The sequence below is a fragment of the Gadus macrocephalus genome, chromosome 7, assembly GCF_031168955.1.
Source record: "Gadus macrocephalus chromosome 7, ASM3116895v1".
Classification (NCBI taxonomy): domain Eukaryota; kingdom Metazoa; phylum Chordata; class Actinopteri; order Gadiformes; family Gadidae; genus Gadus; species Gadus macrocephalus.
Genome location: NC_082388.1, coordinates 21360508 through 21387199, shown reverse-complemented (window position 1 = coordinate 21387199; position 26692 = coordinate 21360508). Strand labels below are relative to the sequence as shown.

Here is a 26692-nt window from a genome sequence, read left to right as displayed (position 1 = left end):
TAATAATATATATATTAAGTTAACACTACTTTAAGTACGATTTATTTGTAGCGATTCATTCACGTAGTTTTACTCTGTGTGTGGCCCATGAACCCCCAGTGGTTTTCCTTTTCGGCCCACTTGTTAAGGAGGTTGAATAGCCCTGGCGTAGGGGGTTGGGGGAGCGATCTGTGGAGCCTGCCTGATGAAATTTACTAAATCAAGCCACAGCTGTTCGGTTGAACCCGGGCTCCCGGAACAATCTAATTTCAGGGGTGTTTTCCTGAACCTTTAGTCAACGATTTTCTTTTTATGTAACATTCCGATTTTATTCTAGCCACAGTTTGAGTTCTGTTTGGACAGACGTGACAATAAATCTGCTTCATGCTGCATAAGTAGTGTTGTTAGCATAAACACTGTCAAATTTTCCCTGACAAGTTGCAATGCTAATTCGACTGACTCTTCGACATTACCTGATGAATCAGGAATGGGATACTTGTGATTTGAGAGGAACAAGTTATCGAGATAAACACACACACGTCGTTTGTAACGGAACAGTTTTCACATGAATCTTCCCATGAATCTCTGTATATAAAGCATTGCATGAAGACAGGCATGTGCTGCTATCCGACGTTTAAACTTCAAGCCAATTTTAGCATCCTGTCTGGGTAGTTTAGTTACAGTATATATAGTATACATAGCCAGATCAAAACACTGTAAAACACTTTTTCTTAAATCATGAATAATGACACCCATTACCTAATGTAAGCAGTAAAATATCTGAATGCACGTCTAAAAGGTGCGTGAGTGGGTACTCTAGATGCATGCACAGGTGGTTGTTGCCAGCTAAGCTAAAACGAGCAGTTAAAAGAGGACGATGATGAAAAGAGTGTCGTTGGTTCAATGCCCAAGCGATTGGTTATGCTGTTAGGACACATCGTAAAATGTCCCGGTGGGTGCCTGCATTTCATCTTCAACGACGCTCCTTATAACACTCCTACGCCTAACAATTGACAGAACCACAAATGGAACCTAGCCATGGGGATAACACGCCCCCCTCTGTCCTACAACTCTTAGCCAAAAACATGGTGGAAGCACGGCGATGCAACATGGTGGTCCGTGGAAGAGGACCCACTCTACAATGTAAAGGGCTCTCTCTAAGGTTTCGAAAAAACATTGATTATCATTTTCTACACACTGGACCTTTATGGTTCATAAGATAAAGTTGGATGATTGAGGCACTATAGCCGGCTTTGGTGTGGCTTGTCCGATTGTTCCCAGTAGAAATGGACAGTTTAATTCAACCATGATTAAGCACTTTGCTTTAGTGCATAACTTAATTTATTTTGCTATGTAAATGATGTTGCAATAAGGCTGACAAAAAGCTTATGGTGGCGAAAGAAGTGTGTTGACTTAATAATTCATGACAAGAAATGAAAGAACAAAGCGTTCCACGAGCACGGTTCGAGAGCGAGAGCGAGAGAGAGAGAAAGAGAGAGAGAGAGCGCTTTGGCAAATAATCAGAAGCGATAAGCTTGTCTGACCATCAACCTCACTTAATTTCCACAGGAAGGCCGAAGCTAAAAATGTATACACTCATTAGCTTGGTGGAGGCGCTTGTCTACTGCCCTAATTTAATTATGTTAATAATAAAATATTGTATATATATAGATATAGATATTTATATATACATACATACATATAGAGGTAATAACTGATATACTTTTCAGCATTACATGCAAAAGATGGACTATGTATAGAACAAGTGATGGAAAGGTAAACAATCAGAACAAACCACTTGCTAGGGGTACCATCTTATGTTTCTGCCCTGATTCCATATCATTGAGTATCAGGGTTGGGCTGTGTCTGGTGGCTCTCTAAATAATTCACTGTTCACCATCATCAATGTATCCTCTCTCTCTCTCTCTCTCTCTCTCTCTCTCTCTCTCTCTCTCTCTCTCTCTCTCTCTCTCCTCTCTCTCTCCTCTCTCTCTCTCTCTCTCTCTCTCTCTCTCTGTCTGTCTGTCTGTCTGTCTGTCTGTCTGTCTGTCTGTCTGTCTGTCTGTCTGTCTGTCTGTCTGTCTGTCTGTCTGTCTGTCTGTCTGTCTGTCTCCTCTCTCTCTCTCTCTCTCTCTCTCTCTCTAGGGGGTGGTCACCATAGACATCCAGGTCATGGTTAGGTGTTAAACAAACTCAGAGGCAACAGTAATAGGCATAGACCGCTTCACTGAAAAATCTCAATTCTTTAAATTAAAAATAAACAGTAACATTCAAATAGCTTCATTGTTTAAATAAGACTGGGCTCCAATTATTGACAAATGGCCCATGGGCACTCTCTTTGCCCTATTCCCTGGGGAATCCTTGAAGCTCCTTCAACCCTCAAGCTCACTTAGCAGGGGAAGGAGAAGTTGGCAGCACCGTATCCCAGCATACATCTGGTTTGGCTCAGACCCCCTACCCCAATCAGCATGCAGTTCAGGCGGACTGAAGGGGCATGTTAACGATGTAACTTTACCATAAATTGCACAAAAAGCTCCCCTTTGGCTCCTCCCAGAATCTTGGGAGGGGCCAGAAAGCAGTCAAAAGTCTGTCTGACTGCACTGGGCTCACTGATTATACGGAGCCATGACCAGGAATAACACAGTATGTTTTCATGCTATTTCACATCAAAAATAGCAGTTATTTCAGCTTTGAATTACACTCCTATCAACAGATCACAACAAGTGGGAGTTAAGAGTGTGATTATCTTGGGCATCTCGCTCAAACTATTTGGGCCAGCCTCCTGCTTGTGTGCTGGTGGTCAGAATGACAATCATGTAATTAGTGTGGCTGATGTATGCGCTCAAACTCACAATGTGACACGTGGTTTCATTGTCATCTTTGACCAAGAAACATAGTGCCGGTGCAGCCACCCGCGTGTTTGACACTTTTAATTATCTAAAAATAGCATGTTGATTTGCATGATGTCAGAGGCTAGGGGTAAAGATCTCCCTCGATGGGAGGCCAACGACGAAGCCAGTGGGTTAGAAGTGGAAGCCAATTCTAAACCAATTTTCCCCTGTGGTGTTTATCACCACCACATCTACTGCACAGTACAAAAGAATAGTAATTAAAAAAAAACCTTTAAAACTAATTTCCAAACTGTAATTTCTTGGGGGGTTCTATATCTGGAGATATTACAATAATAATGAATACTTATTTTAAGTCATAAAAAAATGACAAAAAGCACACTTTTTAAGGGCAGTCTAGAAGTATGTAGAATATATATTTATCCATATGTTCATGAAAAAAACATTCTACAAAGTTAACAGCCAAGTCAAATCGAATCAAATCTGCAGCAATAATTGATGTACTCAGAGATTACCACTTAGATATTAAGGCATGGACAACCACACCACACACACACACACACACACACACACACACACACACACACACACACACACACACAGTCACACACACACACACACACACACACACACACACACACACACACACACACACACACACACACACAGTCACACACACAACACACACACACACACACACACACACACACACACACACACACACACACACACACACACACAGTCACACACACACACACACACACACACACACACACACACACACACACAGTCACACACACACACACACACACACACACACACACACACACACACACACACACACACACACACACACACACACACACACACACACACACCACACACACACACACACACACACACACACGGATGGATGGCTGTATGATCATGGTGAGCAAGCATGAATTATTCACCCATCCCCCGCTGCAGCTGTACAACTGACAGCAACGATGTGGGATGAGGAGCCAAGCTCCGGCCACAAATCCTCTCACACGACAGAAGGCATGTGACACAAAACACACACAGCCGTCCTGTTTGGTTTTTCAAAACAAAAGTATTCATGTTTGTTTGAGTAAAAAAAAATAAAAAAAAATAAAAAAATCTGTCTTGTTGATTTTGCTTGAGCATTTTTAAAGAAAAAGAAAAAACTTGCCCATGGTAAAGGTAATAAAAACAAAGGGTAATATCTAAATATATATAAATAAAGAATAGTAAGAATGATAGTATATTAGTTATATTAGGAAGTAATCATAGTAAATAATAACTAGAAATGATCACAGTGTCAGTGACAAACACTCGAGAAGACTCGGCTCCAAGCAGACTTCGCACCGTTAAGAAAGAATTCACCAGAAAGTTCTGGAGGGAAAAAAATGTCTCTCCAGCCTTGCATCAATGTCTCCTTCAGTGACTTTTTACTTCTTTATATTCCTGAATTTGTCTCTAGGGGAATGGGAGCTGGATCACCAAGTGTCCACTTTAGCTCAGTGCTGCAGACATTTTGTCAGCGACGTGGTTCCTCAGTCTCGGTCGCTCAGGGCGTACCAAACAGCCAATCACAACGCAGCGTCCCCAGTGGCGTTCACCACTTACCCACTGAGCCAAAGCTTTATGAAAATGAGAGTCATAGACATAACAGGGTTATTTCCCATACTAATCCTGTGGAATAGACAAAGTATAAAGCCAAATCGCCAAACAAGCTGTGAATAAAGCACCATTATACTTCTCTGCGTGTTAGAGCCGTTTCAAAAAACCGAACCCAAGGCTATTCTATTCACTCTAACGCTAAACCTTCAAGACTCTCTCATGCCGTTCTATTATCCTCTCTCACCCCATAGCTCACTCTCTCATGCTAATGTAGCCTATCCTCTATCACCCTACACCTCACTCTCTCACCCTGTTCTAGCCTATCCTCTCTCGCCCCACACCTCACTCTCTCCCCCTGTTCTAGCCTATCCTCTCTCGCCCCACACCTCACTCTCTCACCCTGTTCTAGCCTATCCTCTCTCGCCCCACACCTCACTCTCTCCCCCTGTTCTAGCCTATCCTCTCTCGCCCCACACCTCACTCTCTCACCCTGTTCTAGCCTATCCTCTATCACCCTACACCTCACTCTCTCCCCCTGTTCTAGCCTATCCTCTATCACCCTACACCTCACTCTCTCCCCCTGTTCTAGCCTATCCTCTCTCGCCCCACACCTCACTCTCTCCCCCTGTTCTAGCCTATCCTCTCTCGCCCCACACCTCACTCTCTCCCCCTGTTCTAGCCTATCCTCTCTCGCCCCACACCTCACTCTCTCCCCCTGTTCTAGTATCCTCTCTCGACCTAGCCTCACAAATCAGGCCTTAGATCTGTATCCTGGGAATTACATGGATTGGATCAGCTTGCCCGTGAGATGGCCGACCGTTCATTTCGGTGTTGGCCAGCTGCAAACACAAACTCGGCCAGAACTAGTAAACCTAACTTTTCCCGGTACCGGGGGGGAAAACAAATTCAAACATCCCGTTCGGACACCGACGTCCTTAGACAAGGTGTCCGTCAACTGTTCGAAGTGAAACCAATGTAGTGTACTGGCCACTACAGCCTACAGCCTCTCTCTCTGTCTCTGGTCCGTCCCCGAAGCTCTGCCGTCGCCCCCCCCCCCCCCCCCCCCCCCCCCCCTCTCCCCGCCCCTTAGACTGTGTATCTGCCGCTCTAGTGTGTTCCGTTCTCTGTGTTTAGCGGGATTTAGAGAAAACAAACGTCTTAATTTTAGGGGTTCATTCCCAGGGTTTTAGCACCAGGGGGTAAATGGGGATGAACGTTAGTGAAACATTCAAAACCCTGGGGTGCGGCCTGTTAAAAAGACATTGATAGGGATACTTCCTCAACTACACTGTTGCAGTGCAGAGACAGTCGATATTAAGGTATTTTTATGACATAGATTAAGACTTTCACTTCACTATTCAGTGAACACCTATTCAGACATACAGGAGCAAAGCCATATATAGATCGATGGATAATGAGCCCTTGAACAAGCATTAATAAGGACTGTTTATAGATAGATAAAGATGGATGTTTGTGTTTGCCTGTTTGTGTGTGCTCTTGTGTGCGTGGGTGGTGCAATTGTGTGTGGTGCAATCGTGTGTGTGTGTGTGTGTGTGTGTGTGTGTGTGTGTGTGTGTGTGTGTGTGTGTGTGTGTGTGTGTGTGTGTGTTAGCTCTCCTGGGTCCACAAGGCAGATGGCTTTTGTATTGAGGGTGTTTAGGGTGCGGCAGCTGTCTCTGCTGCACCCCCTTCCTCCCCCCCCCCCCCCCCCCCCCCCACACACACACACACACACACACACACTGAAAGGACACAGTGGGATCGCATGACGCAATCAGACACTCCTCCCCTCCATAATTCATGAATGGGGAAGCCACACGCGACCCCATACACAGTCCTCAGTCAACCCCGTGACACAGTCTGTCATCAGCCTCCACCGGGGCCTCCACCCGGGGCCTCCACCCGGGGCCTCCACCCGGGGCCTCCACCCGGGGCCTCCACTATAGCTATCCTATTCCTCCACCAGGAGCCCCAGGAGCCAGACCGCATCCAGCACTCTCTGGCCCGACTCTGGCCTTAGTCTGGTCTTAGTCTGGTTTTAGTCTGGTCTTAGTCTGGTTTTAGTCTGGTCTTAGTCTGGTCTTAGTCTGGTCTTCCTCTGGTCTTAGTCTGGTTTTAGTCTGGTCTTCCTCTGGTCTTAGTCTGGTCTTAGTCTGGTCTTAGTCTGGTTTTAGTCTGGTTTTAGTCTGGTTTTAGTCTGGTCTTAGTCTGGTCTTAGTCTGGTCTTAGTCTGGTCTTCCTCTGGCCTTCGTCTGGTTTTAGTCTGGTTTTAGTCTGGTCGTAGTCTGGTCTTAGTCTGGTCTTCCTCTGGCCTTAGTCTGGTTTTACTCTGGTCTTAGTCTGGTCTTACTCTGGTCTTACTCTTGTCTTACTCTGGTTTTACTCTGGTCTTACTCCAAGCTCCTGTCATTCTGTCTCACACTATCCTTCCTTGACTTCCCCTGGTCACTGTCATGCTTTCATAACATGAAGCCTATGACCGCGTTCTCAAATCACTAAAAATAAATAGAATAAAAATATTAGCAATAAAATATGCACAGATTATGATAAAAAAAAAACATCAAACATTTTCACCCTCATTCATGCTCTCTCTCTCTCTCTCTCTCTCTCTCTCTCTCTCTCTCTCTCTCTCTCTCTCTCTCTCTCTCTCTCTCTCTCTCTCTCTCTCTCTCCTCTCTCTCTCTCTCTCTCTCTCTCTCTCTCTCTCTCTCTCTCCTCTCTCTCTCTCTCTCTCCTCTCTCTCTCTCTCTCTCTCTCTCTCTCTCTCTCTCTCTCTCCTCCCCCACTTCTTAACTATGGGGGCGGGGGAAGGACTTCAAAGCAGCTCAGAAGTTGGAGGAGAACAGAAAGGGGGGGGTGGGGGGGGTCCGAGGGAACGCGGGTGCACTACTCACACACACTTCACACACTCACACACTCACAGCCCAAAGATAGCTGAGGAGCGTGCAAACAGAGGTCTTTGTGCACAGAGGCTGGGTGGCAGCTTCAAACAGACCAGGAAACAAGCTGCCCTCATGCCTACACTGACTGCAATAATGCATATTAAATATGCTTCTTTTATCATATTGGACAAGCCAAAACACACACACAAACACATACAAACACACACACACAAACACGAAGCATTCATATTAACATACCCACACCGTATATATGCAGCATAAATATTAACAACCACACACAGCAGCCAAGTATTTAATAAATGATGTCAGACTTAACAACGACCATTTGAAGAGGACAAAGCTTGGTTGAAGATCCGTCTCCGAGTACTCTGTTAAAAAAACAACCTTCGTGGTCTTTCAACCAAATTAGTTTTTTCCCCCATTACTTATTCTTCTTCTTTACGTTATTTCTCCGCGGTCTCTTTGATCAAAAGATGAAGCAGATTCCTCCCGGTCAGGTCACTGGAAACACTTCCTTTTTTTTTTCACCGAGCAAAACCGCAAACCCAGAGACACCAATCCAATCCCACTCTGAAATAACACCGGACGATAACCAGGTCAACTGCGTCTGGCTCGGAAAAACGAAGAGGAGAATTGGAAGTAATTGCCATTTGCTGGTGGGAGGAAGGAGACTGAGGGATAGTTTTCGTGGACGATTTCATTGTGAGGAAGAGCACCAGCAGTCAGGCCAGTGTTGCCCATGGCTGTACTAGGTTCCCTGACAAGATAATGGCTCTCACGCCAACACACAAAAAACCCTCACACCGCACTGACTTTACGTACACCCACATCTTCGCTGGACTCCCTCTCTCTCTCCTGTTCAGATGCAAGGATGTGAGGGAGAGAAAACAGGGGCCAAAGCGCTATGGAAGATAGCAAACAAACATGCCTAAAGGTGCATGCATTCGGAGGATGTGTGCAGCGCTAGGTTGTGCGCTGGGGACTTGAGCGCAGCAAGTATGTTAGACACACATAAAATCAGCTGCAGCCCAAAGATATTCTGCCTTATCGGACTGTGTGGCAAATCGATTGGTAGGTAACGTCATGCGCTGCCATGTCAAAGTTGAACTATTCTTCCATGTAAGCGAGGCATCTCTGCCCCTCCCTCCCCTGAATGCTTGCTGCGGTTCTTTCTCCATAGAAAAACAAAAGTGGATCGTGCACGAGTACCAAGTGAACGCGCCTTAAATGACAAAAACAAAACAAGTCTGTTTGCCCGTGTGCTCGAAGGAAAGTGATAAAAAATGGATGTGATTAAACAAGGGAGGAGTGGCCAGCCATTTTGTAATCCTGAGCACCTCAATAGATCCGTCATAGGAAGCAAAGAATACAGCGAGAGACTGATGAATCTTGATACAATAGTCCTACAGGGCCGGCTAGGACACGGTAACAACAGCACGGCTCACCGTGGCTCCATCTGGCCTCCTTTAAACACCTGAGCTACAGCTTTTGTTTCGCTGTAAGCCGTCTCTCTTTATCTGCCTCTCGTATTGTCTGGTCTTGTGCTGCCTATCCCGGACTTCACCTACATGGCACTCAGAGGTCTAAGTCAGGCCAGAGCTGTTGCGTCGGAGATGCAAGCGCAAGTGCAAGATAGACATTAACCTCCTCTTGGCCTGCGTCACCCGTCATCATCATAAGGATGATAACGGTCACATGATTAATCTCAGGGCCAGAGCTGTTGCGGCGCAGCTCCATCTAGGAAAAACATTTGCATTCTGCCGCAGATGCAAACAAGCGATTCCAAGGTGATGCTGACAGTTCACGTCCCCGGAGACTCCGCTCGGCGTACGCATAGACGCCTCGCCTACGCGAGGGAAAGCACATGCTGTCGAACCGAGGAAACAACTCTGATATCTGAGCTTTGGTTGCATCCTGCTCTCTCTGCACACCAACGCCAATCTCCACACTGGACGACGCCTGACAAGACAAGATAAGGTGAGATGTATTTTGGTCATCCCTGTCAGGAAATGTGGAGCAGCGGCAGTAGGGGACCCATTTAAAAAGAAATAAAACTAAAAATATGCAAAAAGCAATTAAATCAAGCCATGAAGTACGACCTGCAAGTTCTTTACAATCCTACCTCCACCCATGCATCGTTTTTGTATTGAACTGCTCATCCCTGGGTAGTTACAGGTGGAGATGTTCCTCTCTACCAGAAAATGGGGTTATTATACTGCTGAACGCGATCGAACATCTGTCGATGCACCCCCAACCCCTAGGGGCACTTTAGATCCCAGGGTAATTAAGATATTCTCATTAGCATAGCACACCTGTCTTTGGAAGGTGTAAGGAAACTTTACTACCTCCCTTGGACAGAATAGCTAGCTGTAGGTCATTGAGTCAACAATTAACTATTAAAGTTAATATTTCTAAAAAACACCATGGCTAAATTACAACATATTTTCTGAAAGACAAAATATGAATGTTTTGTCTTTCAACTGACTAGAGATTTCCAGCAATATTCATCCCTTGAACTGTGAAAAGGGAATATGCTAGATTACACCATGTCCCCAAAAAGGTAGCCTGCACTGACTTCCATTTTTAGCTGAAATTGATACCGAAATGTGAAATCCCCATGGTTTCTAAACTAGGAGCAGTGACAGACAACCCCTATTAAATAAAACAGTGAAATTAATCATCATCCAGGACAGAGCCACACACACCTTCACCTGCTTTAGGTCCAACGCTACAATTTAGCTTTTCAGCGGCGCAAATCAATGTGGTACCAAATATACAATACCATTCTCCCTGCCACTCAAGAGTTTACTCGGAATTGGCTTTGTGGAATTACTTTAGACCAATGAAACACCCCCTGCTCTGCCAGCCAGCTCCTGCCGGTTTTCTTCCTATTATATTAATTACTTCATAGCAATGCTCTCCCGCCCGATACTGAGAGACAGGCTTCAGCCTTATAAAATGTACTTAACCCATCCCTCCCTCTATGAATCCTCCCTCCCACTCCACCCTCACCAATCCACATTGACACACAACCAACCCCCACCACATCTCTCCCCCACTCCGGCCCCCCCCCCACGCACACACACACACACACACACACACACACACACACACACACACACACACACACCATCCTCCCCCCGTCATCTCTAGGCACCAGAGCCCCCCCCAGCTGAGCCTTTCAGGAGGGGCTTCCAGGGAGGAAGTAGGACAGTGGGAGGAGCAGAGCCGCTGGGCCAAGGGTGGAGGACTGATGGGTGGATGCTGGCTGATGTGGCAGGGGAGGGGACATAGATCGGAAGGGCATTGAGCTTGTTTGGAAGGCGGTGGTGGTGGAGGTGGTGGTGGTGGGTCGTGGTGGTGGTGGAGGTGGTGGTGGTAGTGGTGGAGGTGGTGGTGGTAGTGGTGGTGGTAGTGGTGGAGGTGGGGTTTAGGACAGTGTTATGATATCGTATCAAGGAGGAAAGAGCCATAAGAGGCAAACAAGAGACAGTTGGACGATGAAGACAGATAAGCAACTTGAGGCCATGAGAGTTGGAGCGAGATTCAGGGAAAAGGCAAAGCCGTAGGATAAACATGATCGCGATGGCACGTCATTTTCAACTCCAGCAAAAGCCTTTTCCCACAAATTAGGACATTTGGTCAGATCATATTTAGCTGGGCACATATATGCCAGGGTGCATGCTGGGCTATTTTCAAGGGGACAACAAGCTGAATAGTCTATTAGTTTTGTAAAGCTATTGTATCATAGAAGCTGTATTTGGATTGACACTGCTCATTATTACAGGGATGTATGTAGGAAAAACATCAATGATCATTCACAGAAAACATGAGTAGTAATAGTAACATGTTTTTTCAACAACCTTTTACCAACGCTGCAAGAAAAACAGATGGCTGATAAATCATAGTTCTCAGTTGTATTCAACAATACAAATATACCCAAAGCCTTTTTGAAGAAATTGCAAATGGGAAATGATACTGATATTCATGAAGATTTTCTATTTAGATTTGGTTATGACCTTGCTTACAGATTGCAATTTCACAATAATGCAATGTGTGTGTGTGTGTGTGTGTGTGTGTGTGTGTGTGTGTGTGTGTGTGTGTGTGTGTGTGTGTGTGTGTGTGTGTGTGTGTGTGTGTGTGTGTGTGTGTGTGTGTGTGTGTGTGCGTGCGTGCGTGGGTGCGTGCGTGCGTGCGTGGGTGCGTGCGTGCGTACGCGTGTGTTCGTGTGTGCGTGTGTTGATACTGTGGGCCACGGTGGGAAGCGTAAATATCAAGTTCAAAAGAGCGCAGGCACGACGAAAGAGTAGCTGGTAACAGTAGAGCACAACATGATATATACACTGACAAACCACGGACATCTGCAGAGCGAGATAGGGCTTAACCCAAACAAACGCTTTGTACGGTCTGTTTGCTACAGTTACGCGTAGTATATCGAGTCAACGAACCTCGAAACATACGCAATTGCCTCTGGGATAACGGAGTCTAACGTCAGCATCAGCGTTTTGTTTTTGTTAAAGCAGCACATACCAGGAAGGTAGCGAACAGCGAGATTATCTCTGCCTCTCCATCATACGCGTGCCAACTTGATTCTTATCCCGCAACGAGCAAGGGCGAAACTGAAATCGCTCACCTTTCTGGGCTCTCTTTGGTTGTGTGGACGTTTCTAGCGTTGTGCGTGGCGATGTTCAGCTTCGAGCGATGGGGATGTTGTGTGGTGCCTTCTATCTCTTTCTCCTCGGTGTTAGCTGGGTCGCTTCTGTTCTGCTTGTGGTGCTGAAGTGGACAGCGCACTAAGCAGCTTTATAAACGGAGCGCTGCGCGTGCTATTCGCAGTGGAGTTCCCTCTGTTGGATGGGAGTGGCTTACGCAGCTTCAAACAATAGTCTTTGGAGTGGTCATTTCTTCAAGTCAAGTGCTTTCAAACAGCGTCATCCAGTGGCATCTTGTCAAAATTGAGTTTGAACAATCACTATGCTAACATAATTTAACAGTAAATCTAATTCATCTCTCTTTATGTTTGTATGCATGTATCTATCCATGTATATATGAACGGATGCATGGATGTATGTATGTATGAATGGATGAATGTTTGCAAGTAAAGTACGTATGTATGAATGTATGTATTTATGTATGTTTGCATATAAATAACGGAATTGTGTTCACGTAAGAGTTTAGTATAATACCATCAGACAGTGTGTTGAGTCAGCTTCCTCTCAACAAATTATCCAATTTTGTACAGCTAATTATTTCTTTGAGAGGCCAATGTTATCTGGTATGAAATGCTTTATGAAATAGCATCATCTAAATTGTACAAAAATGGATGGAGTCTCTGTATGAATATATGTATGTATATAATATGTATGTATGTATCTAGTATGTGTGTGTGTGTGTATATATGTATGTTCGTCTATATGCATGTATATATGTTGATCTGTTTGTTTGTATGCATGTATGTTCGTCTGTATGTATGTATGTATGTATGTATGTATGTATGTCTGTATGTATGTAGGTATGTATGTTATTCGCCTGTATGGTTCTAACTTCTATGTATGTCTGTCGCCTGACTTCACACTGGTTGGATGTTTTGGCCAGGATCTAAGGAGGTAAAGTGTCTAGTGTGAAGTTGTTTGGATGAAACAGTTTTCAGGAAGCAATTCCAGAGACCAAGCAATCAGCCCGTTCCAGACAGCTGCGTTTTGAGTGGGCACTGCACTGGTACTCACAAATGACCAGAGAATTTGTTCCATTTATCTATAATATAAAAAAAAACTAATTTAACAGTCATTTTCATTTCCAAACAAGATTTTATTTAAAAATAAATTTTACAAATTACAATTATACATCAAAAGGCATTAAATCCAACAAAGATAACAGCATATAGTCCAGATATAAACATAATCGGTCAAAAGTCTTTTTATGAAAACACAGTTGTAGCTGCAATTGGTGATGGAAACAAGCCTCTCTCCCACCCCCCCCTCTCTCTCTCTCTCTCTCTCTCTCTCTCTCTCTCACATATGGTGTGTGTTCTCCCGTCGGAGGGGCTGGAGGGGGCGATCATCACCCAGGGTGGGGGTGCAAGAGACTCCCTGGCCCTGGGTGACCGCTAGGGTGGCCTGCTCCGGTAGGCGTCCCGGGTCACTCAGGATGGACGTGGACGTGCTGAGGAGACGCAGAGAGCTCAAGACCACTGTAGGGGGGAGAGAGACACACACACACACACACACACACACACACACACACACACACACACACACACACACACACACACACACACACACACACACACACACACACACACACACACACACACACACACAATCAGTCGTAACTGTCCTGTTGAACTGTATGTTTGAATAATACAAGCAATTTGACTCTGGTTCCAGACACGCTGTGAGCAGACATTAAAATAAGGTGTGTAGAAATAAAACCATATGAAAGGGCCGGATGGATTTCTGGTTAAAGGGGACCAATTATGCTTTTTCAACTTTTATGACCTATAAACGTAGTTATAATGATTGATAGTCGTGTTTAACCATACTTAAGTGTCAAATAATGACGTACATGCATTTCGACGTATTCCCAGCTGACAGTCTGGGGTGGCTGTGCAGAGCGCTAAACACTCGGGACAGCGTTTGCATTCACTTGTACACATTTCCGGGAAATCATCTACGTAGATGCACTCCTGCCGCGCCCCCATATGCCTGGTCAAATCTGCCCGCGCGCCCGCTTCAAGGAAGGTAACCAATCACAACGGAGTTGGGTTGGCAGGAGGGGGGCGAGGGGGCGGAGAAGGACGAAACCGAGCGTTGACAGAGAATGCTGAATGCGCCCAGATGAGAGGAAGAGTTTCCCGAAAATCTACATCGTTTTTTTATGCATAGTTAAATATGACTATCAATCATTATAACAACGTTTTTAGGTCATAAAAGTCAAAAAAGCATAATAGGTCCCCTTTAAAGGATAACTTCTGGATTTTCCAGACACTTATAATAACAATCTGAGCCTGTCAGTTGGAAAAACAAGCACTAGTTATACGTACGAGAATTGGGCGCTATTGCCACATAGGATTGCAACGTTGACTGATTTCCCTTAGACGGAGGGGAACATAAGGTCTAGGTTGACTGAAAGTATCCAAAGTAACTAGGATGAGTTGCTTTGGATGAAAAGTGTCTGCTTAGTGCCAAACTAGAAGATGAGGCATATGAATTATATTCACAGGTATGGCAGAGGCTCATTTGTTGAAGGGATTATAGTCTCTTTAGTCGTCTTTTCAGTGTGTTCCAAGGCCTGTCTGTGGAATGTGTGTGGAGGTTCTGGCCGGGCTGGTTCTCTGGGACTCACTTGGTCTCAGGGAGGGCAGGGAGCAATGCTGGTCCAGCCAGGACAGGGTGGTGCGACACAGCTCCTCCATGGTTGCAGTGGACACCACTGCGTTGTAGGACTCAAACAAGGGCTCCACGATGATACTGAACTGACACCGGCTTAAGGATAACAACATGACCTTCGGGAAAAACACAGTAGGGCGTGCTTTTTAATGCGGATGAGCTACACAGCACGTCTTTTTCGAGGCTAGAAAACGGAAAGAATGTTGGCCACATTTAGACACTTGCACATCAGAACAACACATGCAAAACGTGTCTGCACTGAATGTAGTATAAGGCTGTAGAGAAGCATTTGCAAATGTTTTACCCATCTTTATTGAACAATGGCCGATCGTCCTCCACCACCAACGCCAAAGAAGACATTTATTTGACCAAGGATGCACGATAAAATGAACACACAACAAAAATGAATTCCATTTTGTGGACTTTCTGTTTCATGTTTGGTATCGGTAATCACCTTTTTCTATTACGGGCCTGTGAGGCCTTTCCCGATCGTCGACCCATTGACACCTCATGATGAAACCAAGCCTATCTGGGTGCAAAAGGATACGATCCAGAACTTCCAGTTCTGCAGTGTCTGTGTCTGGACGTATTCTCTGAACCTCTGCCTCATGTGGTCGAAGCGCTGCCTGGTGATGGGCGCTCCTGTGGCGGGCAGCTGCTGCTGACACACGCTGCAGAGGAAGAGATGTTACACTGGAAGAACCGGAGGGGTGCTCTACTTGTAAGGACTCTTATTCAAAACAACCTACAGTGAATTCAATACGCAATACCTTCACGAGCAACAAGGAGTGGGGCCTCTTGCTCAATGAGGCCTGCAGGTAGACTGCAGACATTGGGGTTCAAACCCACAACCTTTCTGATGGGAGTCAGACATCCCCTTACCACAAGACTATTTCGCTACCAGAATACCATCTTTTGGTTAGATTCTTTCTTTTATCTAGCATTTGAAACTACAGCTAGATTAACACTTATTTACAGTTTTTAAACTGTTTTGTTCTTTCCATTGTACTTGAGCAAAGGTTGTTCCTAAGTTGTGAATGATTCATGTAGACCCTTCACACGTCCCCAACCATGTTCTTTCTTTCCAGCGTAAATATAATTGTACCTATATTATTGCATAACAAAAAACAATGGTTGGCATTTACACAGAACCTATGTGCATGCATGCCCACACACCTGAAAGCAAACACACACACACACACATAGAAACAAACGCACACACATTCCCACGTGCAGACACACACACACAGAGGAGTATGAGTGAGTGCGTTTCTCCGTCTCACTTGATGGCAGAGTTGAGGAGCTGGATCTCCTCCCTGAGTCTCTGGGTCTCTTCCTGCAGCGTGGATCGCTCCTGCTGCATCTTGCCGATGTACTCTGCGGTCTTGTGCAGGGTGGTGGCCTTGCTGATCTGGAGCCAACACACACCCAGGAGGCGTTACCCGGCTGGCGTCTCTTCACTTCACTGCAGTGATACTCGTTACTCACAGCTTCCAGACACAGCCACAGCTTGCCTCAAGATGAACACCAGTGTCAGTGAAACATCATATATCAAATCGATATATGCAGCTTGGATAAATATGGCTTGTCAGGGAAGCCTCATGTAACAAATCAAAAAGTGTAGCTTAGATAAATACAGATTTAACATCGAGGCATCATTTAGCAAATCGATAGATGAACTTAATCTTTCATACCATCTGCTAATTACTATCCAAAACTGTCAACATAATATAAAACCTTGCACTATTTTCAAATTGCCCACCAGCAATTCCTACTTTGATACATCTACTTGTCTTTTTACCTATAACATCATGGTGTTCTTAATGTTTTACGTGCCTCTCTCAAATATCTTGCTTTGCACAATGTGCCTCGCTGCAAGGTGGATATTTACATTAAGATGAACTGAAGGTGACGTACACATGTGTAGCTTCCTACACATAGCCCACATGAGCCAAGCCTCACCTTAATGCTGGGTTGGGAGTTTAGGGTTGTGACCAGATTATGTAAAGTGTCAAATCCCATTTTGATGTTGAAGCGTCTCTTCTGCTCCGCTGAGATGTGGGTTATTCTCCTGGTCTCTGTTTGCTGGAGAAATGACAGTGTCAGAATGTTTTTTGTAGTATAGCTACGGTATTTGTGTTTCAGTAGTAGCAAAGCATTGAAGTATAGTTATTTCACAGTCTAGTTTCGGCAGTATGACATGCACAGGGTCAAATAAATAACATGAATTACTTTTGTTTCGCTCTTTCCATGTGTGGAGAATGAGTGTAATGATTCTGGCCTGGAAATGTGATCCAGGGCCCCCAATGGTGATTTTTGACCTGCGTGTCCAGAGAAACATCCTTTGATAGAATAGAAACACAATCACGCTTTAGATAACCATTCAATAAAAAAATAATTTATCATTACAAGTATAAAAAATGGCTATTATGATTATTAATACATTTCTACCATTTAGAAGCAAATAATATGAAACGCCGGGAAAAAAAAAAAATGTATGCAGTCCAAACCAGAAAGAAGGAGGAAAGGAGAAAACAGGAAGAACCATGGATGATCAGGTCAGCCCACCGGTGAGGTTGATCACGTCCGGGCTGTACACCCGCCCCGGAGACAGCTTCTCCGTCTTGGGCACCAGGAGGTTGGAGCTGGTGGTGGCCGTGCTGAGGGTGGGCCGGGAGGACCCCCCCAACGGGCCCCTGGACGTGCTGGCCTGGGGTCCGACCAAACCCAGGACGGGAGGGCTCTGGCTGGGCTCTGGCCCCGACAGACGGCCCCCTGCAGGCCACGCAGACACAAGGCGCAGCGGGGACGTTGCCTCTGCTCCATGCACGCTACTAGCTGATAGCTAAAGGATACGATCAGATCCACACGTCAGTTACACCTGAGTGAGGAGGATGTTGATTAAGGTCATAAGGGGCAAGAGCTCTTTGTGATAACATGTGGTCATTACACGCAATGACCGTCTCAACTTTGGAAACATAGGATCCCTTGAAGTGATGCATTCTGGTGTACATGCTCTATTGCCTGTCCTTCATGCAATCATGATATAAATGTGATAACACAATTCCCCAACTATGCTGAAACAATAAATATAAATACAAATATCACCCCTCCTCTATGCTTTGTAATTGATCTAATAAAATTAAAAACAATAAAAAAATAAAATAAAAAAATGTAGCACTCACCAACGAATTTGACTTCTGACCTTTGACTGTGGACCAGGTAGTGTCAAGTCCCATATTCGGCTTCCCTGCAACCATAAACACACAACGACAAGCTCAGCGATGTTTAACATTTGGATCATAAAGTGTAAGAATTAGCATGCAACCCAATGCAGAACATGGCTACGTTACAACATCCTGGAGGGGGCGAGAGAGGACGGGCGTGTACTGACGCGCTCTGGAGCCGTGGTGGGAGGTGGAGCACAGCAGTTTGGCCAGGCAGCTCGTGGCCGAAGTGGACGGTGCAGGGTCAGGGGCCGGGGCCGGGGGTCCCGGAAGGACGGCCGGTCGATCCCCACTCGCCTCCGCCGTCTTCTGCTTGTGTTTCCCCCTGGACGTCCCCACCCCAAGCCCCGCCCCCGGCCCCGCCCCCAGCCCCGGCCCCTCCCCAGGCCCCGCCCCCGGCACGGGTCCCACGGGGAAGCAGTGGGACGTGCCGGCGGGGGCGGGCAGCACCTCCGCTCCGTGCTGCGCCGGGTCCGGGGACGACATCGCCACGCTGGGGGGGTAGGTCCCGGCCGAGTGGCAGGCGGCCTGGAGGTAGAGGTACCCGCTGTGAGGCTGCAGGTCGGCGCCCGGAGACGACAGGGAGGACGCCGTGTGGGTGATGACGGTGGAGGTGGCCGCGCCGCCCGGGGCGTCCACGTAGGCGTACTTGTGGCAGGGAAGCGGAGGCAGGGGCGGGTACAGGAAGGGGTTGGCGACGGAGACGGGCACCGGAGGGTTGGGGTACAGCTGCAGCTGCTGCTGCTGCTGCTGGCCGTAGGGGGAGGAGGAGGGGATGATGCCGGCGTACTGGTAGGCGTCACAGTCCCCGCCCGACCTGGCCTGCTCTGGCCTAGGGATGGAGGAGGCCACCTGGGAGAGGTGGCTGCCCGATGGCTCCCCAGGCTGGAAGAACATTGAATATATGTATTATTAACTTTGTTTTATATTAATCGAGAATGAGGTCAAAGATTAAAGATTACAAGAATAAGGAGAAAGAAAAAAAGATAAGCATCCAATGGTTAGCAGTTCTCGTAGCATTTATTTTTAGCTTTAAACAAATCTAAATACAATATATTCAGAAATTGCAGGCTTAGTGCTAATACTACAGGACTGAATCCAGGTAGAATCTACAACATGAACAAGCCAACAAAGAATGGGAATCTGGTGACACCTAGTGGACAACTCTATAAACTACAAGGTAGGCTGAGAGGCCGGACTTACCTCAGCCAGTTTGTGTTGGGAGGTGTCTGTCAGAAGCTGCTGTGTTGATACCGGGGTAAACGCTCCACCGGAGGGGCCGTCGAAATACCCAAAGTCAGTAAAACCCGACTGGTCGATGGAATCAAGCCGGTAGTTCATGAATATATCTGAGAAAGAGATCTTAATGAGACAGCAAAACGTGCAGCCATCTGGGAGGTGGATGTAATTTGACACCAAAACACAATAAATACCAATGTATAGCGAAAACCTTTTGGTCAAAGGCGGGATTGTATTCTTATACAAATGTTCAACTCTCTGACCATTTGGCTGAATGAGGAATCGAGTAGGATTTGATCATAAAAGGAGGTTCAAATTAGGCATTTCGGAAATGTTGCAAGCATAGGAATCCAAATGTGCTATCATGAGTGAGCAGACATCAACAAAAGACCTACCATTCCCTCAGATGTCGTAAAAGAACTAAAATATATGTGAATACGTTGGGAAATAGACTAAACTGGTGATGGAGCATAGTGGTTAGAGGTACTTGGCAAGCGTTTACATGATATCACCTTCCTTATTTTGAATACATGCTTTTATTACCTTTAATCCAAAGTCTGTAATCTGATTGGTAACAGATTCCAAAATGCCTACTTATTAGAGTAATTCTGCATTAAAGTTAATATGAATAAAAGTGGTTTATAAATAAAATGAATTATCGCAAAACAACACATGGCAATTGAAAAATCTGTTTGCATATTGACAGCAAAAAGGAGTCATAATGCGCAAGTATGCGCAAGTAGAAAAATATAAACACACAAACTACAAAGAATCAAACAGTACCTGGGATGTCCATAAAATCGTCCAAGTTGGGCTGAAGTGGAGTCAGAGCGGGCTGGATCATGTCAGCGTTGCTGGTGTATGCTGACGAGTGAATAGGGGAACATGAACAGAACGTTTGGATTTGAATGGAGACTCTTTCTTTATGCTATGCAAAAAAGGCTACAGTCAAATGAATCGGAATGACTGGAGACACACATTTTGGCTGAAGTTGTGGCCGAACATAGTTCTGTCGGCTGACAGTACTATGTTCAGTCCTGTGTAAGATCTACGAAAATCATCTATCATCAAAAAACTTTCCTTTAAGATCAAAACATTAAGCTTGTTTGTTCTTATTTCACAACCTTAAAATAATGGAGAAAGACGTAGTGCATATTATACGTCCAACACGGAACACACTTCTTCTGACGCACAAAAGAGTCACAGACTATCCAGCTGCTGGTACTGTTTCATAGTATCACTCTTGCATCCCTTTTTTTGCAATGTGTGTGTGTTTGCATGTGTGTGTGTGTGTGTGTGTGTGTGTGTGTGTGTGTGTGTGTGTGTGTGTGTGTGTGTGTGTGTGTGTGCGTGCATGCATGTGTGTGCGTGCGTGAATGTGTGTGTGTGTGTGTGTGGGTGTCTGTGAGTGTATATACCACTCACTGTTGTGTCTGTCGCTCGACCACGGACATGGCTTCTGGGTCATAGTGAACAGGGTGTCTGAGGTGTTGGACAGGAAGCAGTCCAGGTCAAACATGTGGGCCTCCTCTGGTGCCGCTTCGGGCTCCTGGTAAATCTGATTGGACCATTTCTCCAGCTCGGACCGGTAGAGTTGATCCTGGTGAAGAAAGTGTGTTACTGAATCTGTCGCATAATTCAAACAATGAGAGGGTTTCACCAAATATACGAGACATATGGACACGGGAACGCATATCCTCACTTCCTGTTTGACATTTGCAATCACTATAAAGATTTTATTTGTGGAAACAAAAATATACGGTTTTTCATTCAGATGGATCAAATAAGTTTCGTTTTTTTGTTAACAAAAATCAGAACTTTAAGTAGCCTTCATTTTAAGTTCTCATTAAAAAACACACGGAATTTACTTTTACAAATCTCTCCTAACATAATCGAATATTACGAAAACAAGCAGCACTCATCAAAAATCGTCACTTACAGTTTAGTTGAGGTAAGTCTGTTCTAGTGTGCTTTTTGGGCGCTCTGCTCTGCCTGACCAACCGATTCCCAATCCACGCTAACGTTAACTCCCATTTATATGGACACCCCAAATTGAAAGGAAGCGATTTCCATTATGTTGAAGCCAACCAAAAACTGCCAAATATATTTATTTGGTTTTATTTATTTACTGACCGGGGTGGGGGGGAGAACCCTAGTCAGGTCTGTGTGTGTGTCTGTGGGTGTGTGTGCAGTGTATGGCCATATTGTTTCTGAAAACCCCTGCCACTTCCTTTGGACAAGCGCTCATTATTTCTTCTTTGTGTGTTTCGTTTATTTTTACGTCTCATCATTTCCATAAGAGCAGTGGTCCTTTGTCCCTGACCTAATTCTGGGGATTTCACACGTGTGGACCAAAAAGGGGGATCTGAGCACTAACTGGCAAGCCGAACAAGAGAGGAAAGAACACGTTGCCGGGCCTAGCAAATCCTGCCGCGGAAGCACACGTCTGTTTATTTATTTGGTCTGGTGCAAATTATTGTGTCCGAAAAAGCACGCAGTGAAGAACATTTTAAATTACCCCTTGAACCAATACTTTAAAAGTAAAATAAAACACATCTTTGACTGAAATCAACCTGCATTTGTTTTTGAAGTGGTAATGTCCGTTGTAAAATACATTGGATACATGCAAAGAAATTAGCATGTTTTGTTTTTCATCATCAGTAAAATATTAATAATAACTTCCTCAACTTTATGCCATAATGATTGTACGGCATAAAAACTTGGCCAGTGATCTTTGACCCATGGATTATTAATCAGTTATAACTTCAGTATAAAATGCCAACGAGTTTAAATGAATGATCGGCATTGTTCAAAGATACAGATTTTACAAGTCAAATATTAGTTTGGTACATTGTTAGTTTTTTTGTACTAATCTTTCACTTGAGTCAAACCATAATTATTGAACTCCAAATCACACAATACAACCCTAAAAAATAAATGGCATTATAAGCTAAATGAAGTTCAAAGAAAATCAAACAGATGGGAGGATAAGCAGGAAGTAGTCTGCGACTCAGTTAATCTAGTTGCCACCAGATCTGAGTGGTCTTCTCAAAACTTTTTCTCATTAATCTATTTTATCTGACCTTTTTTCAGAAATAGAAATGGGTCAGGTGTGAATGAAGAAACTCAAACGCTGCAGCAACGTGAATGAACATAAGGCAGACAGGAGGTGGGTTACAGGTACGGTTGGTCCAAATGTGTCACCAGTGGCGCATGTACGTTTCTATTCCTGGTTTTAACTTTCATTCACCTGTCTGCTTTTTTTTGCTTTCCGCCCTCAGGTCAATGAACATGAAATTCCATGCAACATGGCTGAACACTGAAGTATATTTTCATATTTTTAATTTTAAAGGTTAAAGATTTCAGATAAATAGAAGCGGTACAATTATTTATGTTCCTGAGTGACCAATCACAACCCATCAATAATCCCATGCATGCACTTTTACTTCATCTGCACTGTTAGGACACTCACACAAACACAAAAACATACATTATTACAAAGGCATACACATGTGCACTAAAACATGCATACACACATGCACACATAGACACAGGTTAATAAATACAGTCGATTTTATGTAACTTTCTTACCTGCTGGAGCATGGAGAAGAAGTCATCCTTATTCTTCTGAAGCTGTTGCAAGATAGAATAAAGACGCTATGTGATGTTGAGTCCACATACAAAAAAACATTGTTTTATTGAGAAAAGATTGATGATGAGGTTCTAGTGATTATGCACTAATACAGCTCTTGAGTACTGAGTAGTTACCCTCTTTTTGTAATAAATCCTCCACTTGTGGTATTCTTTGATGACTACCTCAATCCTGCGTTTCCAGTAGCTGCCCTCTAAAACGATGGCCTGAGCAAAAAAATTGTTTTAAAGACATTTATAAAAGCACATATATCAAAATAGCAGTGTCAATCACAAACAGGCTAAAAAAAAGTCTGCTAAAACCATAATATGTATAATATTTGCAACAATAGATTACCTTATAATCAATTATAACTGACATTATACCTGGTTTAAATGCATTTTTTACTCTCAGCCATCCATCTGTCAAATTATTGACCTGGTCTGTCTGTGTGTGTGTGTGTGTGTGTGTGTGTGTGTGTGTGTGTGTGTGTGTGTGTGTGTGTGTGTGTGTGTGTGTGTGTGTGTGTGTGTGTGCATGTGTGTGTGTGTGTGTGTGTGTGTGGGTGCATGAGTGTGTGTGTGTGTGTGTGTGTGTGTGTGTGTGTGTGTGTGTGTGTGTGTGTATGTGTGTGTGCATGTGGGTGCGTGTGTGTGTGTGTGTGTGTGTGTGTGTGTGTGTGTGTGTGTGTGTGTGTGTGTGTGTGTGTGTGCATGTGAATGCGTGTGTGTGCTTTTGAACGTGTGAGACTCACTTCAGGCTTGCGATGTGCCTCTGCCTCAGAGCCCTCCAGGGGGGTCACGAAACCACACACCGCGGTCCTTCTCTTCTCCAGGTCTGGAGCCAAGAGGGTCAGCCAGCACATGGACTCATCATTCATGCATCATTAATAATACACACAAAATGACACACCAGTCCTCTGCTCAACCTACCATTTTATGCAACATCAACATTTTATGCACCCAAACCCTAACCCTTAATAAACTAAACTATAAACACAAGTATACAGTGATTCTTTCTTTGGCACTGAGGATAAAGGACGATGCTATGCTGCAGTGAAGAATTAGGGACTCTGAAAAGGTTTATCAGGAGGAGCTGGCAGGTCAAACAAGCAACTACAACAAGATAAGCTTGTTTTCCCGTTTTTTTTTTGTAGATTTTGTGTAGGTAATTGGGGCAGGATAGTTGTTTTGACTCCCAGCAGAAAAGTACTGTGTCAATACCCTGTGACTGTCTTAAGATTCACTTGTAGGTCGCTTTGGTTAGAAGCGCCTTTTAGAACGACTGAATACTAAATAACAACACTTACATTGAATGTACCAGGCCCTCCAGATGGCATTGTTCAGACGGATCTTGTCCCTCCACAGCAAGCGCAAACCTTTAAAATTCTTCCACTTTGGCGACGCAATCTTACCGCTGGAGAACAAAAAAGTTCACAAACCAAAACGATTTATACACTTAGCATTTGGCTTGGATTTAGCAGTGAATAGGACCATGTTATAACAAAGAGGGGGCAAAGTTCAGAGCACCACACTGAGTTAACTTCACTGAAAAATTAAGTATGTACTCCCTCTGTACTTGGTGGAAACGTGTTTTCATTTTTTGTCAAAACACTCATTTTGTGACTAATAATGTCAAAACACCTGCCATTAAGCCTGACCAGGTAGTACTCCTCAACCCACAAGCAGGAAAAGAGGGAGGGAGAGAGATTTGGTATTCTTTTTATTCAATTTTTAATGGTTTGAGAAGCCCACAAAATGTGTGTGTGTGTGTGTGTGTGTGTGTGTGTGTGGGGACGGGGGGGGGTGTATGTTGCAGTTGATAATAAAGCAGTGTATGGCCATATTGTTAAAAAAAAAACACTACTCTCCAACCTCTTTAAGTCCTAATTATGTCGTCTTTGTTTATTTATTTCTACGTCTCTCCATTTCAATAAGAGCAGTTGTCCTTTGTCCCTGACCTAATTCTGGAGGTTTCCCTCACATGTAGAACGAAAGAGCTTTAGAGAGAGAAAGAGAGACACACACACAGTCTGAGACAGAGAGGTAGAGACAGAAAGTGTGACAGGGACAGATAGTAAGGTGGTGGTGTGTGTGTGTGTGTGTGTGGGGGGGGGGGGGGGGGGCATTTTAGGAAGGTGCTCAAGAAGTTGCTAGGAAGCCAGGTGAATCATTGTCAAAGTGTTCCTCCTGATGTGCTCAGCCTGCAAGCACAGCAGCGTGAAACAGCGGACACAGCACACAGTTCAGTGTGACTAATGACAGAGCTAATAGCATTGTTTACCAAAAAAAGTCTGCTCCATGTTATCAGAACCAGACTCAGAAGTAGGTGTGTTTGTGACACCTTGGTCATATAATTTCAATGAGTCTATATAAGAAGATATAAGACAATACAGTGTAATAATTGCAAAATGTTTCTGGATTTGTTTGCTTAATTTATTGCTTACAAGAACTATAAAGATTGGCCAACATGCAATGAAAATAAGCCGTTCTTGTCTTGTAAATACAACTCAATAGTAGTTCTTCTTTCAGTAGGCCCATCCACTTGATAATTCAACGTCAATAAATTGGTTTAAAAAGTAGTTTTCAAGTGAGATTGAAATTCATGGTTAGGAAAATTCATTTTTTTTCAAGGATCTGCTGGGCACCCGTCAGCTCTATCAGAGCAGGGAAAAGACGAGGACGAACAGATGTTTCCCCAGGGCCAACGGGTTTTACACAACACAATTATTATTACACAAAACACTGTCCGTTCTGCAGATTCAAAACATGTAGGCCAATGCATGTTGCATACAGTGAAGACATTATTCTACTTGCATTTTAGTAGGTAAGTAAAGTTAGTAAAAAGCTGGTTATATTTAAAAACTAAACGCCAGACACTTTGTTGGTCCAGCCCTCCACTCAGTTGCACCACAATCTTTCCTATGCCGCCAAACTAGAAGCAAAGTCCAGTAAAGATTTGCCCTCTATTGCACAACAAAATATATTTTTCATCCAATATCGGACTCGTTCTCTCGCTCTCTGGCTACCTCTCTCCAACACTCATACTCAATTTAAAAACATTTAATAAAAATATCCGATGTTTGGAACAATTCCATTTAGAAACAACACAGCCAAGGTGAAGGGTGTATGTTTACGTACCTGTATGCCAGTGACATACACTCAAACAAGCGGTTGAGCGTGGGGTCAATGCTCAGACTACCAGCACTAAGCGGGCCGAACGTGTAGGTCTGGCACCATGTCCTGTTCACGGTGTCAAAGTCATACCAAGGACCGCTTTTCCGTCGGCGTGGGGTGGAATCGCTGTGGGGCGACGACACCATGAAGTGTCCGCTGTGGATGACCTGGGTGCGTATCAAGGACCTGACACTCCACGGCCCAGTGGGACCGACCTCTGGGTCTTGCTCGTCTCCCTCCGTATCCGAATCAGATTCGGAATCGGGAAGCTGGTTCTGGTTGGTCGGTCCAGACCTGTCTGGAGAGGTTCTTCTGGCCATTGCCATTTTCCTATCGATCTACAAGTGAGTGAGTGAACTTTCTCCTTTATCGACTCGTCCCCCCGGCTCCATGGGTATGGGAGGACCTAACTCTCTGCCCTCTATTACTCTCTGCCCTCACCCTCACTTCACTAAATACAAGGTCTAGGCCTTCGTTCGTCAATAACAGGGAGCCGAGCCAAATTTCATTATTTATTTTTGATCTCGGGCTAGTAGGCTAGCCGATTGTGCAATAAAATGTCTGTTCTACGTGAAAGCCCAGAATAATAATGGGCGGCGTGGAAGGTAGGCCTACATTAGTGGCACCTTCAACTGGATTTCCATAATTTCTCGATCACTAATCTTCTTTGAGATTTC

General features: G+C 44.6%; 2 protein-coding genes across 5 annotated transcripts in view; both read right to left on the bottom strand.

Annotated features, from left to right (window-relative positions):
- Positions 1–13151, bottom strand: part of srrm3 (serine/arginine repetitive matrix 3) — a 57624-nt gene extending 44473 nt beyond the window's left edge. The window contains exon 1 of the mRNA XM_060056492.1: positions 11988–13151. The gene's annotated coding sequence lies outside the window, so the exon portion shown is untranslated. The remainder of the gene's footprint in view (positions 1–11987) is intronic.
- Positions 13152–13172: 21 nt separating this feature from the next.
- Positions 13173–26341, bottom strand: LOC132461875 (carbohydrate-responsive element-binding protein). 4 transcript variants are annotated; one of them, XM_060057338.1, is made up of 17 exons: positions 25980–26341; positions 24149–24255; positions 23594–23676; positions 22977–23066; positions 22800–22865; positions 20634–20808; positions 19992–20072; positions 19173–19318; positions 18137–18854; positions 17928–17992; positions 17311–17587; positions 16975–17084; positions 16705–16827; positions 16026–16153; positions 15290–15413; positions 14699–14828; positions 13173–13544 (listed from the first exon to the last, which is right to left on the bottom strand). In XM_060057338.1, the coding sequence occupies exons 1-17, from the start codon at positions 26339–26341 to the stop codon at positions 13366–13368; spliced, it is 2964 nt and encodes a 987-aa protein (XP_059913321.1). In that variant the 3' UTR covers positions 13173–13365. The 4 variants fall into 4 exon arrangements, 3 of the variants coding, with proteins under 3 accessions (XP_059913321.1, XP_059913322.1, XP_059913323.1); XM_060057339.1 differs by having other exon boundaries at positions 16975–17063; XM_060057340.1 differs by having other exon boundaries at positions 22800–22841.
- Between the last annotated feature and the right edge of the window lie 351 nt (positions 26342–26692).

What these genes read in the sequence shown, in the direction of transcription:
- LOC132461875 (XM_060057338.1), bottom strand. Translation starts at nt 26,341, where the DNA reads ATGGCAATGGCCAGAAGAACCTCTCCAGACAGGTCTGGACCGACCAAC. An exon ending in TCTTCTCCATGCTCCAGCAG is followed by an intron (nt 20,809 to 22,799) that starts GTAAGAAAGTTA and finishes TTTCTTCACCAG; the next exon opens with GATCAACTCTACCGGTCCGA. An exon ending in GTCGAGCGACAGACACAACA is followed by an intron (nt 20,073 to 20,633) that starts GTGAGTGGTATA and finishes TTCACTCGTCAG; the next exon opens with CATACACCAGCAACGCTGAC.